The 15,845-nt window shown below is 50.9% G+C and overlaps 1 protein-coding gene across 2 annotated transcripts; it reads left to right on the top strand.

Annotated features, from left to right (window-relative positions):
• The first annotated feature begins 121 nt into the window (after positions 1–121).
• Positions 122–14,590, top strand: LOC115639063 (retinol dehydrogenase 8-like). Of its 2 annotated transcripts, XM_030541381.1 has the most exons (6): positions 122–388; positions 1,570–1,731; positions 2,904–3,083; positions 7,737–7,830; positions 9,481–9,664; positions 13,275–14,590. In XM_030541381.1, exons 1-6 carry the CDS (start codon positions 292–294, stop codon positions 13,512–13,514), a joined length of 957 nt encoding a protein of 318 aa, XP_030397241.1. In that variant the 5' UTR covers positions 122–291; the 3' UTR covers positions 13,515–14,590. The 2 variants fall into 2 exon arrangements, with proteins under 2 accessions (XP_030397241.1, XP_030397242.1); XM_030541382.1 differs by lacking the exon at positions 1,570–1,731.
• The last annotated feature ends 1,255 nt before the right edge of the window (positions 14,591–15,845 follow it).

Here is a 15,845-nt window from a genome sequence, read left to right as displayed (position 1 = left end):
TTAGCCAGGAATCATCATGCAAATCCATCCTGAGATTAACAAGGACCAGGAGATTAAGGTCTTGGGCACTGGCCAGTTAGGAGCCAAGCCATCCTTTATTAGGGGTGGAAGGAAAGTCAGAGCAGGATGTGAAGACAGATCTGGGAGCTGCCAAGACCCCTTGAGAACTTCCAGCCTGAAAGCAGCACTTTGAGTTCTCCTTCGGCAGGAGGATTTTGAGGGACCCCTGCTGCGCCTGCCCAGCTCATCCAGACCAGACCCCCCAGGTGCCCCGCTTCTCCTGGGAACGGTATGGCTCCCAAGACGGTGCTGATAACGGGCTGCTCCTCGGGCATCGGCTTGGCCTTGGCTGTGAAAATGGCCCGGGATAAACAGAAGCGGTTCAAAGGTGAGCGCTTCCCACATGTGTCCGGGGTGTCGGGCACACGGGCACAATGCCCAGGTCATGCCTGGACGGAGCTGGTGCAGCTGGGATGATGGGAGAACCACGACTCCCCTGCAGCTGGGAGGGGCTGTGCCTTCCCACCCCCACATCCAGAACGGCCGAGTCCGTCTCCCTGCCCCATGCCACCAAGCCTTGAGTTCTGCTGCAGGATGGGGAAAGAAGAGCTGACCAGCTCCCTCGCCTGTCCTGGGGCCTTGCTGTGCCAGCATGCAGCCGGGCTTTGGGTGCATGGTACCCAGCCTATTGGACACAGTCGGGAAGGGGTGAGGAACTAGGAACATTTTGCAGGAGTGGCAGGGCACAGGAGAAGTCTTTAAACATGATGTGGTAAAATAAATAATTTGCTCCAAAGAGAAAGAAATAGAGCGGGCGATGGGTCCTCCCTCTGCCCCTCTGCTCCGGGGCAGGGGCCTCAGCTTGGAACACAAGTGGGACAACACAAGGGACTGGGAGTAGCTGCCTTCCTCCTACCTGCTCCCCTCCCAGGATAGTTTTGGGCACCTTAAATGTGATCCAGTGGCCAGGATCCCAGTGAGGGATCGTGGGGGAACCTGCAATCCAGTAGCCGGGATCCCAGTTAGGCAGGGAGGAGAATCTGACCCACTGGCCTGCATCTGAGTTAGCGTGATTGTCATCTTCCTTTAGGACATGGTGGGGGCGGCTAACCCCGACTAGCTGGTCCATCTCCCCAGGTCGACACAGGCCCGAAGGCCTTTTCAGGGGGGAATGGCTGCATGGCCTGCAGCAGTTTTGGGCAAGAACGTGCTTGGGGCAACGAGACACATGCCAAGTCTGAAGCCCCCTCCCTCCATCTTGGCCTGTGATGCCAGAACACCTACTAGAAGCAGCATGGCTGTGATGGCCCATAAGGCCCCGCATTGAGCCGAGGGTACCACACCTCCTCTGAACCCCCTGCAGCCTCTGGGTGCATGGCCTTGGGATTTGCCTTCATGGGCTGCTCCCCAGGACTAACCCCTGCTGCAGTGAGAATAGCAGGAGAAGCTCGTCATGTATCGCGGCCCCCTCTACACCCGTCCTCCCCGCTCCCAGTCCTGCAGCATCACTGGGGTCGGTCCAGCTTCAGCAAGCCCCAGTGCCTGCAGCCAGGCTGCTCTGTGTTATAGTCATTGCTACCATGAGGAACCTGGGCAAGAGGGGGTGCCTGGAAGCGGCCGCCGGCATCACCCTCAACAAGACCCTGGAGATCAGGCAGTTGGACGTGTGCGACGAGCGATCCATCATCAGCTGCATCAACAGCATCCCCAACCGGCACGTCGACATACTGAGTGAGGTCCCCTCCTTGCCCCTGCCCAAGCCCCTGCTGCTCTTCCCTGCGTGGTGCCCCCCACCATAATCCCTACCACCACACATTTCTCTCCCTTATCACTGCTCTTCCCAAATATATCTGTGCTCCCCAATGCCCCACGAGTCCTGACCTCCCCTACACAGATCTACCTAACAAGGGAACAACGAGGACTTAGGGAATTACGGATGAGTCAGCCTACCTTCAATACCTGGAAAGATACTGGAACAAATTATTAAACAATCAGTTTGGGAGCACCTAGAGCAGTGGTTTGCAACCTGTGGTCCACAGACCCCTGGGGGTGCGCAGACTATGTCTAATATTTCCAAAAGGATCCACACCTCCATTTGAAATTTTTTAGGGATCCGCAAATGAGAAAAGGTTGATAACCCCTGCTTAGAGCAGTGCTTCTCAAACTATTGTACTGGCGACTCCTTTCACATAGCAAACCTTATAAGTGTGACCGCCCCCCCTTATAAATTAAAAACACTTGTTTATATATTTAACATCATTATAAATGCTGGAGGCAAAGCGGGGTTTGAGGTGGAGGCTGACACCTTGCGACCCCCCATGTAAAACCTCGTGACCCCCTGAGGGGACCCGACCCTCAAGGGGCTTGTCAGTTGTTATGCCGGCCTGTAATCAAAGACTCACGCCAACAGTGTGTCCAGCTCTCACAGTCAGGAGTCTTATCACGTGTTTTCTTAAAGCCCCAGCTCCTGGATTCACAGGATTAGATGAGTGTCTCAGCTTTCAAAGTAAGATCCCAGCCCTCATTGCCACTGAGCACAGCATGAACCCAAAAGGCTCAAAAACCCTGAAAGCCAAGAGGAAGAACTCAGAATTGATTTTTATTTTAAAAAACCCTCATGATTTTGGGGGGCTTTATTTGTGATATTGTGCACTTGTGTTGGCAAAGCTGCACCAACACACCTGAAAGCAGGTGCCGGGCAATGAAATCCTAAGCTAAACCAAAATAACCCACAGAAACTGAGATCAGAGCAGCCACACAGGGGTTTGCACCAGTGCAAGCCTGTGTGCAGACATGGCCTGAGATTACACGTGGGCATCTAACAGACAAGCCCGTGCAAACCAAGCTAACTCGATGCAAGAGGGCCCCTTGGCAATGCTACAGTGCTTGTCCATATCTTGCAGTTAACAACGCCGGCGTGGGGATGATTGGCCCCATCGAATGCCAGACCATTGAGGAGATGAAGGGTGTGATGGAGACCAATTTCTTTGGTGTGGTGAGGATGATCAAAGAGGTGCTGCCCGATATGAAGAGGAGACGGAGCGGGCACATTGTGGTGATCAGCAGTGTCATGGGCCTGCAAGGTAGGTGAGGGCCAGGAGAACATCCCTCTACATCTATGGAAAGTTGTCTGTGAGCTGGTGTTGCCTCCCCCAGCTGCAAACCTCGGGCAAGCGTGGAATTTGGCCCCCCCCACATGTGGCCCCATTGGCCTGACTGCAGCTGCCCCCCCTGCCCAAATACAAACTACACCTGTGTCTTCAGCTCCAACGGTAGCAATTTTATGGTTTTAGTAGTGGAGTTTCCCTGTTCAATTCCTAGTGTGTCATCCAAGATGGCAGCCATCACATAAAGATGCCAGTTTCTGGCTCTGGATAAGTATGTGTCTGTCTATCACTAAAAAGGACCTGATTTTTCCAGCTGTTCTGTGGAGTTTTAATCTTCTACTTGATACATTACAGTTGTAAAGTGTGAGTGTTGTTAAAGTTTCTGGAGCAGAGATCCAGCCTCCCTACACTCATGCCTCCTGTCTCACCACAGTTTGAGACTCATTAGCCTATGTGCCACTTATGAATTAGATTTGTGCTATTTCATGTTTTTTCTCAAAGCCCCAACTCCTGGAGTCAGGTGATTAGGTGAAAAATCTAATAGACTGTGCTAGGTGCTGTGCAAATACAGAGCAGAAAGTCAGTCCCTGTCCCAAGGAATTTACCATTTAAATGACTCACTTTTAAGAGTCTCTTCTGCCCCAAACTAGCATTAAATTAATCAAACACATTAGGTGGTAGAACCACATAAAGAGATTTTTCTCAGAAGGCTGAGGGCTTGATGACGATAGGGTGGAAAGCAGTTTCTGTAGGTGACAGGCTCAGTTCCTGTTGAGTTGATAATTTAATACTGCTGAGATTTCAGGGTAGTGTTAACACAGGAGGACGGGTGGCCTAGTCTCTTGGACAGGCATCTTTCTGGTTATTATTTAAATCAACATAAATACATCCATCAAATCAGTCATTTTCAGGGTGGGGAATGGGTAGACCTGACATGGGAAGCTGGATGGATCAGGGATCTAAGCCCTTTGTTAGTGATCGGCTCCGCATACACAAGGAAGAGTGGAAGGAGGAATTCTGGGGAGGGAAAGGCCCATTGAGAGAGGCCACATTAAATGGAAAGGTCATTCTGTAGGTTGGGATCACCTCCCACTTGTCCTCCCAGCAGAAGATGGAAAGTGTTTGGAACCTGGTGCCAAACAGACAGCAAGCTCTTTGGCGGGGCGGTGGGGCCCACTCACGCCTCTCATGGCAGGGTCCCACGCAGGGACGTCACAGATGGTATTTGCTGCTACAGTCGGAACTCCTGGCCCGTCAGCCAGCAACACCAGCACACCTGCAGGAGCCAGGGCTCAGCTCAGTGACATCAAAGGGATGAGAGGCGCAGCCTCCCCTCAGCCTGTGGTTTGTGAGGATTTGACTAACTCTCTGCTCCGAGGGGGCAGGCCAAGGGGAAAAGGTTTTATCGTGGGCTGCAGCCCTCACACTCTCCGTCACCTAGCGCTGAGGCCGGCAGGCTAGCATGGCCCCTTTGCCCAGAGCAGAGGTCACAAGAAGGCAATTACTGCCAAGCCCCGAGAGCAGGCCAAAAGTCAGGCCCCTACACTTCTCAGGCCAGATCCTCAGCTGGCGTACATGGGCACCGACAACGACGCCGATTTGCATCAGCTGGGGACCTGGCTGCTTTAGCTTTGGCTTGTAGAGAAAGTGGGTTTTGTTAACATGATAGTAACAGGGACAGTCACCTTCTGAGTGCCCCCTCAGGATCTGGGGGATTTCTGTTGCACTCTGCCTCAGTTTCCCTAACTCCCAAAAGGCATCTCGCTGTTCCACAATCTCTCTCCTCAGGGTCTGCTTTTATTGGCAAAAAGCTCAAAATAAACACACACAAAACAGCTCTCCCCCACCAGACTTATAAGTTGGATGCGGCCCCTACTCCCTGAGGTACTGTCTCAAAACTCCCCTGGTGTTTTGGGGTCCCTGCTGCAGGAGCCTTTGTCATTCTCTGAAATGTCTCTACAGCTTCCTCTGCCTTTGGCTTCGAGGCCCAAACTCCTTCCCCCTCCCCAGGTCTCAGAGAGGAGCCACCTGCTCACTGCTGCTCTGCTACAGCTTCCTTCCTGTCACTTCTCCCTCTCTGGCTCTTTATACAGACCAGCTGCCTCGCTCAGGCCCCGTCAGGAGGCAGTTCATGAGGCACAGGTGGTCTGGACCTGGTTCCATTTACAGGGCCCAGTCCACCTGTGACTCTGATCTACAGCAACCGCCACTGACCTGGCAGATAAGGCACAGGGCTGGGAATCAGGGCTCCTCCTGGATTCTGTTCCTAGGCCTGCGACTGAGCTGCTGGGTGACTTTGGGCCAGTCACGTCATCACTCTGTGCCTCAGTTTCCTCTCCTATCTTTTGTCTGTCTTTAGTTATGCAAGCTTTTTGGAGCAGGGACTATCTCTAACTAGGTGTATGTGCACGACGGAGCCTTGATCTCAGTCACGGTGTCTACACATCCCTGGAACACCAATAAATTAATAACCATGAAAATGCAGGTACCTGGGCGATTTCAAGGCTATAGGCGTTGCTCTCCTATATCAGACTCTAGGTCCATCTAGCCCAGTAGCACGTCCCCATCAATGATCAGTGATAGATGCTTCAGGCAAAGAGTGCAGAATCCCCCAATGATGGACAGGTCTGGAATAAGACCAGAGCATAGTGCTGGGGCACAGCGGTTTATATAGGGAGATGCAGGCAGCATCTCGGCCTCGAGCAGGGTAACCCCACTCAGTACCGCTGTCATGTAACCGGAGACAGTATCCACTGACTCCAGTATCCCCCGTTAGAGACTCCCTGAGAGTTTCACAGCTCACAGCAAGTCCATTGCTGCTTTAATTTGCAGCTTTCCATGTGTTACGTGCTCCGCTGAGCTAGCTGATTGCGGGGTTGGCTTGTTTTGGTTGTTGGTGTTTTGTTTTTTTTTTCAGCTGCGGTGAGGCACTTTGTGGATTTACAGCAAAGTCTGGGGGATAAAAATAACCATCCCCTACGGTACAAGTGTCAGGAAACACTTCCTTATCAGCCTGATGCAAATCTAATTACAGAGGAGAATTATGCAGAGTCCACATGTGTTATCCTGCCTGTGACCTCTCTCTTCTTGGGACTTTACACACTGAATAAAGTCCAGTAAGGGCTTCTACTGGCTACACCAAAAGTTTCATGCAGAGACTTCTGACCAACAGTGCCAATTCAGACATTTCTTGGGGGGGAAGGGGGCAGAATTCTGGTCTACCGGCTGGGGCCCTGTTTCAGTCCCCGCTCATCCCCTCCTACCTCCCCCCTCAGAGATACGGGTGTCTCCCAGTCAGGAGTCACCCCTCTCTCTGACCCACCCAGAGCATGAGCCCGTGCTGCCAGCAGTCGCATTCTCAGCAGACTTCTCTGCACCCCGCGGCACAGGGACAGGCTCCCTATGTGCAGGTGATGGCACCATTTGACCTATCCCTCACTCTGTCTGTACAGAACAGTGGTGTTGTGACCACGCAGCCAGAGCGACGATCCGGACTGCTCCAGCAGCAGCCAGACTGATTTAGTGTGGGGCCACTGCTTAAAAGTAGTAAGGTTGTAGCCTTCCCCCTGCTCCACGTCCTCTGGAACTTTGAGCAAGTGCAAAAAACTCGGGGAGGGGGTGTTTTTCTACCCCCCTAATCCACCCCTTCCCCCAGCTACCTCCTGCACCACTGATCCTGACATCTTGACTGGTAACGTTGTAATGAAATTGCTGGTGTGCAGGTGTCACCACTTCTCCCAGAGGGAGGGATTCAGATCTGTTTGCTGTGTGCCATAGGCCCCATACTGCCAGGAGGTAATGGAGAGCGCCTGTTAGCTCAGATGATGGGGAACTAAGGTTTTTGGAGCAGGATGGCATCAGTTCTGGCCCCGTTGCTGTGACATCCTGACTGGCCACGCTGTGCAGCCTAGTGACCGATGTGGAGGCTCAGCATTAGAATGGAGACAGATCGATAGACAGGCCAGGGAACTGTCACAATATTTAATCCGAGGCTTTCTCAGCATCAGCTCAGATTTATCCTTCTTTCACAGGCTGGGAAGCTGGGGCACAGAGATGCCAAGTGTCTCATTCCCAGGGCTGCATTGTAATTCAGGAGCAGAACTCAGGTTTCCCTAATCCCAGTCCAGTGCTCCAACCACCAGATCACATGAGTCGCAGCACTTGGCTCCATGAACCAGAGTTGCAAGGCAATGAAAACGTCGGTGCTTGTTAGAGCAGGCTAATCAGGGCATTGCAGGCTGGTAATTTGCAGTTCTCAAGCTGCCCCTGATTTGCTGAGAGAGCTGTATCCACGCTGCACCCCAGTGGGTTCTGCCACCGGGGTCTAACTCACAAATCAACAAGCCTGCTCTGTGCCAGGCATTCAGTCCGATCCCCGGCAGTCTGCAATTCAAAGCCACTACCCGGCTTTGCATGACTGGCCAATGGGTCATCCCAGATGGCTTCCTATCAATAGCTACCCCTAGATTACCTGGCATACATCGTATGCCTTCAACCCCTGCCCACAACCAGCTACTCACCACGTCAGATCCAACTCGCAAGAGACTCCTCTGTGGGCTCACATAATTGACACACACTCGCTGTGGTTCAGCTCTGTTCTCACACCTCTCATCGCTCTCTTTCTTCCAGGCATTATGTTCAATGACATCTACACAGCCTCCAAGTTTGCCGTGGAAGGATTCTGTGAAAGCCTCGTCATACAGGCGCTGAAGTTCAACATCTTGTGAGTTACAGGAATCAGCCCAGGCACAGCCGGGGCTCCAAATTAACTGTGCTGGTTCAGTCTCTGTTCTGAGGGTCTTAGCTTAAAATACCACACAGGTGTGGGCTGGGGTGCAGTTAGCGCGGGCTCTACAGGAACAGACAGCTGGGATTAGCCTTCGTAATCATTAATACCTTTAAACAGGAAACAGACCCTGGAATATCCCCTGGGAATACAGCCCTGGGACTAACCGAAGACAACACGGTACCACCTTCAAATAGGAAACAAATCCCCTTTCGGGAATACACCCTCAGCATTCATTTGGCAAGCAACAGGGCTCCCATGCACAGGACTAAGGTCCTGTCTTGTGGGACATTCTTGACAAGTGCTCACAACCCACAGCCAGCCTGCAGCTGCCACCCCCCTTTGCTCCGTACTGTGGGTGAGAAATAATGACATTTTCATGCCAGCAGAAAGCTAGGCGAGGCAGCCGCCATCCAGCTAGAACTAAGCCCCAGGAATGCACGTTGGCCTATTCATTATTTTATCTTAAATCTACAAGTCCTTGAGATATTCTGAGTCCCCCACGGCTCAGTGTGTGAAATAACCGCATGGCATTCGCAGGGGAACCTTGCTGTCCAAACTTCCGTGTAGGCTTTTCTCACGGAAGTATACTGAGGCCTTTGTTCTGAGTTTGCGCTGAGATTCCTTGTCTGCGCAGATTAGGTTGGCTAGGGTGAGTTTTTCCCGGGGGGCAACTGCTGATGGCCCGTAAAACACTGGCCAGTCCCCGGGGAGGTGTCATTTGGGAGCTAGCTAATTTCCAGAGTTCATCAGAGGCCACTATAGGGCATGCTGGGTTTGGATTCTTAGGAGAGGCAAATCCCAACGCCCCTGCCTTAGCCTAGTCTCTGTCCTAGTATGATCTGCCTCTCGCCTGTCTTGCAGGCTGGGAGTCACCAAGGCAAGGCAGGCCAGGGCAGGCTCAAGGAAGAGGCAGGGCAGTAGAATGGCCTGGGAGTGAAAGCAGAGGTGAGGGGTAACTTGTGGCATGGGAGGGAACTTGTGCTCAGCTGGTGGGAGCCGGTGAGGCTATTCTATCCCTATCATTGCTCTTCTCAGAGCTCCTGCAACATGCCCTGAGGGAGCAGAGAAACGGTGAGACGAGCCCCAGAAAGGAATAGTGGGATCAGTCTGGGTTCTAAAGGCCGAGAGCGCGGCCAGCTTTGCCATAACTAATTCTGCAGTGAAGTTGCCCAGGAGACTGTGTCGTGGTGATTGTCTTGGCCTGTTTTGACGTCCTAACATCCGGTCAGTGCGAGATGAGGTGTCACGAGGCAACGTCGCTAAGGGAAGGAGCAACATTAGCGAACGAAGATGGGATGTCGCCACATAGGGATGTGGTGCTTCCTCTCGTTAACACAACATCCATGGGCACTGTCGTGGTACCATGCCGATGCGGCATCATGATGTCAGAGGGCATGGTTACCTAGGAGACATTAACACAGGCTGGTCTGGCTTCCAGGGATGACATGGTAGGAGGTGCCTAGGCAGAACTGTACCTTAACGCTGAGAGATTAGACTAAAGGGTCATAGTCGACTTTTCCGGTCTTAAAATCTCCAGACCTGTTGCATGCTGAACAGCGCTCTTATGCCTGCCTGTGTTTCCAGTGTCAGCCTGATAGAGCCTGGCCCCGTGGTGACAGAGTTTGAGACCAAGGTCTATGAGGATGCAGAAAATGCAGATTACTCCACAACAGACCCTGAGACAGCAGACATGTTCACTAACCTCTACCTGAAGAACTCCAAAGCGATTTTCTCCAGCCTTGGGCAGACTCCCAATGACATAGCAGAGGTAAAAGACTCACAGGTGTGCCCCCAAACACAGAGAGGGATGCCCTCTATCCTCATTCATATGTGCCCTATGCATCGCCCACACAGCAGCAGGCATAGAATAATAGAAACATAGGACTGGACGGGACCTTGAGAGGTCATCTAGTCCAGTCCTCTGCACTCATGGCAGGGCTAAGTATTATCTAGACCATCCCTGACAGGTGTTTGTCCAACCTGCTCTTAAAAATCCCCAATGATGGAGATTCCACAACCTCCCCAATCAATTTATTCCAGTGCTTAACCACCCTGGCAGGAAGTTTTTTCTAAAGTCCAACCTAAACCTCCCTTGCTGCAATTTAAGCCCATTGCTTCTTGTCCTATCTTCAGAGGTTAAGAAGAACAATTCTTCTCCTTCCTTGTAACAACCTTTTATGTACACCTCTACCTTGATATAATGCTGTCCTTGGGAGCCAAAAAATCTTACCGCGTTATAGGTGAAACCGTGTTATATTGAACTTGCTTTGATCCACCAGAGTGCGCAGCCCTCCCACCCGGAGCACTCCTTTACCACGTTATATCCAAATTCGTGTTATATCGGGCGATGTTATATCAAGGTAGCAGTGTACGTGAAACTGTTATCATGTCCCCTCTCAGCAGGAGGGCTATTAGCTGGTTTATTAATTGCCAGTAATGCCATTCCCTCCTCCATGAGCTCCACATTCCCTCCCTGCAGACAGGAGGTGCCTGGAGACAGCCCGAGCCCCTCTCCCAGCTGTGTGATGAGATGCTAAGTCTTAAGGTTGACACTAGACAGCAGCCCACCATAGCCGCAATCCATTCTGGGCTAGGGTGAACAGATGTCCCAATTTTATAGGAACAGTCCCAATATTTGGGGCTTTTTTTATATGGGCTCCCATTACCTCCACCCCTACTCCCCCTCCTGATTTTTCACACTTGCTATCTGGTCACCCTATTCTGAGCAGGCAAGGAAATCCATTGCCGCATTGGCCAGGTGACAAATGTGAGTTAAGGAGGGCTCCCCTCAGCTTTCTTGGTCACTTAGAATAAGGAGAAGGTCACTGTCACATGGACTGGAGCACCAGTGCCGACCTGGAATAGATTTCAGGGACCACAGTTCACCTGGCAGGTGGAACAATTTTTATAGTAGGGGTGCTGATGATGGAAACCATGTATTTGGTAAAAACAACAAGGAGGACTTGTGACACTTTAGAGACTAACACATTTATTTGGGCATAAGCTTTCTTGGGCTTAAAACCCACTTCATCAGATGCATGGAGTGGAAAATACAGTAGGCAGATATAAATACCCAGTACATGAAAAGCTGGGAGTTGCCGGCAATAGGGTTTGTTGCAGGGATAGGTTCCTGGGTTAATGTTTTTGTTGTGTGGTGTGTAGTTGCTGGTGAGTATTTGCTTCAGGTTGGGGGGCTGCCTGTAAGTGAGGACTGGCCTGTCTCCCAAGGTCTGTGAGCGTGAGGGATCATCCTTCAGGATAGGTTCTATCTAACCTTGATGATGCGCTGGAGAGGTTTTAGTTGAGGACTGAAGGTGACAGCTAGTGGTGTTCTGTTACTTTCTTTGTTGGGCCTGTCCTATAGTAGGTGACTTCTGGGTACCCTTCTGGCTCTGTCAATCTGTTTCTTCACTTCATCAGGTAGGTACTGTAGTTTTAAGAATGCTTGATAGAGATCCTGTAGGAGTTTGTCTCTGTCTGAGGGATCAGTGCAAATGCGGTTGTATCTTAGAGCTTGGCTGTAGACAGTGCATTGTGTGATGTGGTCTGGATGAAAGCTGGAGGCATGTAGGTAAGTAAAGCAGTCAGTAGGTTTCCAGTATAGGGTGGTGTTTATGTGACCATTACTTATTTGCACTGTAGTGTCCAGGAAGTGGATTTGGTGTTTGTTATTACTACTTCAAGCCAGGGGGTGCAGCAGCACCCTTAGTTCCAGCACCACTACTGGCAGACAAATTAGTGGGACTGCCTTCCTCACGCTCATCTGGCATGAGCTCTGGCTACACGTCTGGATTCTGCTGCCCAACTGCTGACAGGCACCAGTTGCTCTAGTTACTTCCTGTTTCTAAACCCAATGACTGAAAGCTGCAAATCCACTCTTCTCCCCTCTAGGCCAAGCTTCCCCAGAACCTCCTCACCAACCCCACTTGGTGGCAGTGCTAAATGGAGGCTATCTGGCCTCCTTTCCTTTTACACAAAGAACGTCATGTCCCGTTAGTTCATATTTCCTCCTTCTGTTTATATCTCCCGGCTCATTCGCAAATTAATTAATCCCTCCCCCTCAACATTCACAAAATAATCCTCCTTAATCCCCACTTTATCCTGCCCTAAAGCCTCTTAGCATCTCTAAGCCGTCAGGAGTCCGTTTAGACTGGCTGTCCCCCTCCCCACTAATCCCAGCGGGGCCCGCCTGGGTTTGTTTGGAAGGCACAAAGGGGGTCTCTGAGTCCCTGCTACCAACGTGCAAAGTCCAGTGGGTCTTCCCAGCCTTGGTCTGCACTTGGTCACATGGCCCTCTGTGGTATCACCATGGGAGTAAGGCAGATTTAGGTTAGATATTAGGAAAATCTTTCTAACTCTCAGGGTCGTTAAGCTCTGGAATAGGCCTCCAAGGGAGGTTGTGGAATCTGTGCCACTGGACGTTTTTAAGAACAAGTTAGAAAAATACCTGCCAGGAAGGGCCTAGATTTACTTGGTCCTGCCTCAGCACCAAGGACTGGACGTTCTGGTGTCTTGAGGCCCCTTCCAGCCTGACATTTCAAGGGTTCTGTGTGACTCACCCCAGGCACAGCAGCGGTCCAGGGAGATGCGGGCGGGAAGGGATTTAGTCTCCACAAGATGAGATTCATGGGTTTGAAGAGCTGTGTTTTCTGGTGGAACCCAGGATTTTGCCCCGGTAGGAACCCTGCCTGGGATATCTCCCTTCGCCCACTCTCTTGCTCACTGGTGGATGTGTGTCAGGAGCTGAGCAGATTCATGGTGCTGCCTCCTACCCCATGATTCACAAATCCTTAGACAACACTTCCTCCCCCGCCCTGTGGGGAGATGATGCATAGGAAACGGGGGGGTTCCCCCTGTCAGATGAGACCGCTGCTCCATCAAGTCAGGTATACTGTAAATATCTGCCGCTTGTCTAGTGGTTAAAGCGTAGGAGTGAATGCTAGGACTCCTGGGTTCTGTTCCCGGCTCTGACACTGACCCTCTGGTGACCTGGGCTGAGTCACTTCCCTTCCCCAAGCCTCAATTTCCCCCCAGCACAAAGGGGATGTAACATATTAGACACGTTTGGGTATTGGACATAGAGGCAACTCACGAACGCAAGAGATTCAGTCAGAGACCTTTATTGTGTCCTCTCTGAGATCCTGCCTCCTGCGGCACAACCAGAGTCCCAGGGGGGCACCACTACCGTCTCTCTTAAAAGCACAGCCCCCTGCAGGGCTACGGGTACTGACCTGCCACCCAGGGCATGGTGAGGCTGATGTTCACAGGGAGCTCTGGGATGGAGCTGCAAAGCATGATGCTGGTAAAGTATTATGTTGCTCCCTGCTTAGCTAAGGGTGGCACAGTGCTCATGTGGGGCTGTCTCGGTTCCCTTGCAGCACACTCTGAGGGTGATCACCGCCGCCAAGCCGCCCTTCCGCCACCAGACCAACGCCGTCTACACACCTATGACAGCCTTGAAACATGCAGACCCCACTGGAGCCCTGATGACCGACACCTTCTACAAGATGGTCTTCAAGTACGACACGCTCATGCACATCAGCCTGAAGGCCATCAAGGTGATCCGATGGCAGGCCCAGAAGATGAGGCAGGGGGTGAAGATGCTTGGCTTCAGATAGGCCATGGGAACCAGGGTGGAGGGTGAAGAGAGGGCTCAGTAGGGCTGGAAAAAGGCTGGAGATGTTCCATGAACAAGCGGTTCAGTGGACATGTGCCCACTGAACCAGACACTAACCCAATATGGCTTCATTTTATAGGGTGCCCTTTGCACAAGCTGTACCCAAAAGAACAGGGAGAAGGAGAAATGAAGAGGCAATGGCTATTGGTGGGGGGGAGAGGTTGTACCTGACAGCTAGAGGCAGCCAGGGCAGAAGGCTTTTGATGCAACAGGGATGAGCTTCTGTGGGAGGGACAGCTGCAAGGAAAACAGGGAGGGAGGAGCCAGGGTCTTGATTCTCCTCTCAGAGTTGATTTACACCAGAGCCCACTATGCTAATAGGACCCACTCCTGAAGGTACATTTGCAATCAGAGTCATTAAGCAAGGCAGGGCTGGGTGATGGCCTTTGCTTGCTTGTTACCAGCAATTTGAACCTGTGATCTAAGGGCACAAGATTTTCCTTCTCCAACTAACAGCCCTGGGAACAGACTCGTACTCCCCCAAGTAATTTTTAATAGCAGCAAACAGTAAGTGGGGCTGCTGCTTTAATGGCAGGAGGGAAGTGCTTTTATTCTTGCAGCGAGGTGTGATATAAAGCCAAGAGCTGCCATGCACGCTAGAGTCCTACTTGCCCACATCCAGTCCCCACCCCACTGCTGTCCCCCAGCCAGCCCATGAGCACCAACAGATGTGCCAAACTGAGAGCATAGCACTCAGTCATAATACTTGGCTCTTGGGGCCAGATGCATAAGTGGAAGATGCATGATTGTTAAAAGAATCATGGGGAATTTGTGTGAATGATGCCCAATACCTGTGTAGCTGTAGGACTGCAGAAGTCCTTGCTCCATCTCCCATCCCCCAGCTTGATCAAAGTTACACAAACTTCCAGAGATGCCTTTCAGGAAAACTTAATGAGACTTGGTGTCACCTCTTTGGAAGCCTTCCAGAAGGACTCCTCCAATATGCATAAGAACAGTCAGACTGGGTCAGATCAAAGGTCCATCTAGCCCAGTATCCTGTCTTCCAAGAGTGGCCAATGCCAGGTGCCCCAGAGGGAATGAACAGAACAGGGAATCATCTAGTGATCCATCCCCTGTCGCCCATTCCCAGCTTCTGGCAAACAGAGGCTAAGAACACCATCCCTACCATCCTGGCTAATAGCCACTGATGGACCTATCCTCCATGAACTTATCAGGTTTTTTTTTAACCTGGTTATAGTCTTGGCCTTCACAACATCCTCTGGCAAGGAGTTCCACAGGTTGACTGTGCATTGTGTGAAAAAAAACTTCCTTTTGTTTGTTTTAAACCTGCTGCAACAATTAGTGGTTCATGTTCATTAGTGGAGCAAACTCATGGCCCTGTAACAAAACCCACTGAAGTCAGCAAGAGTCTTTCCCTTTACTTCAATGGTTTATTTTAATGCCAGGTTTGGGATGGGCATAAGCTCTCTAGAAACACAGGAGACCTGCCCACAGATGATTATCCTTGCAATTCCTTTCTGCCCTAAAAAAGTTTCCTTCCGGTAAGGTGACTGGTTACCTTAGGTGTCACTGGCAATCTCAACAGTGCAAGCACAATTGAGCTCTGAGTCCATGACATTCAGTGCCACATCCAAGTGTGAACCGTTGCAGTCAAGGAGATGCCATGCAAGGGACGCTGTGTCTATGTCATTCTTCACCCTTGCAAATTCCATGTTGTTTGGCATACTACCCACAATGGAAGAGAAGAGCCCACAAAGTGGAGGAGGAACTATGGAATAAAACACCTTCAGTTTTTACATCCTGTGTGGAAAAGTTTAAAGTGGAAAATGTAATTTTCATGTATACATATCTGGATACATCTGGATGATGCTGTTTGCACACCAGATATCTTGGTGATGATAGATAGATAGATCATGGAAGAGTGAAGACAGACCATGAGGTACTGTGCTCGGAACTATGGAACTGACTGTTCTGATTCTGTGGAGGACATAATCACTATTGAGAGACTCTTTCTCAGGGTGAAAGGCTATTCTTGTGACTAAAGCAGCAGACTAGGTCTCAAAAGACAGGGGTTCACTTCCCAGCTCTAGTACTGACTCCCTGTGTTATCTAGGGCAAGTCACTTAATCTCTTTATGCTTCAGTTTTCCCCTCTGTAAAATGGGTATAAAATCTTTCCTTTCTTTGTCTTGTCTATTTAGATTGCAAGCTCTTGGGTGCAGGGACTGTCTCATACTATGTTAATGGGCTTTTGGGAACTACTGGAATATAAAATATTAATTATACTAATTCCAAATATTTAGAGGTTCAGA

The sequence above is a fragment of the Gopherus evgoodei genome, chromosome 23 (assembly GCF_007399415.2).
Source record: "Gopherus evgoodei ecotype Sinaloan lineage chromosome 23, rGopEvg1_v1.p, whole genome shotgun sequence".
NCBI classification, from domain to species: Eukaryota; Metazoa; Chordata; order Testudines; family Testudinidae; genus Gopherus; species Gopherus evgoodei.
The sequence above is the reverse complement of the archived record's forward strand: the minus strand, read 5'-3'. Positions and strand labels throughout refer to the sequence as shown.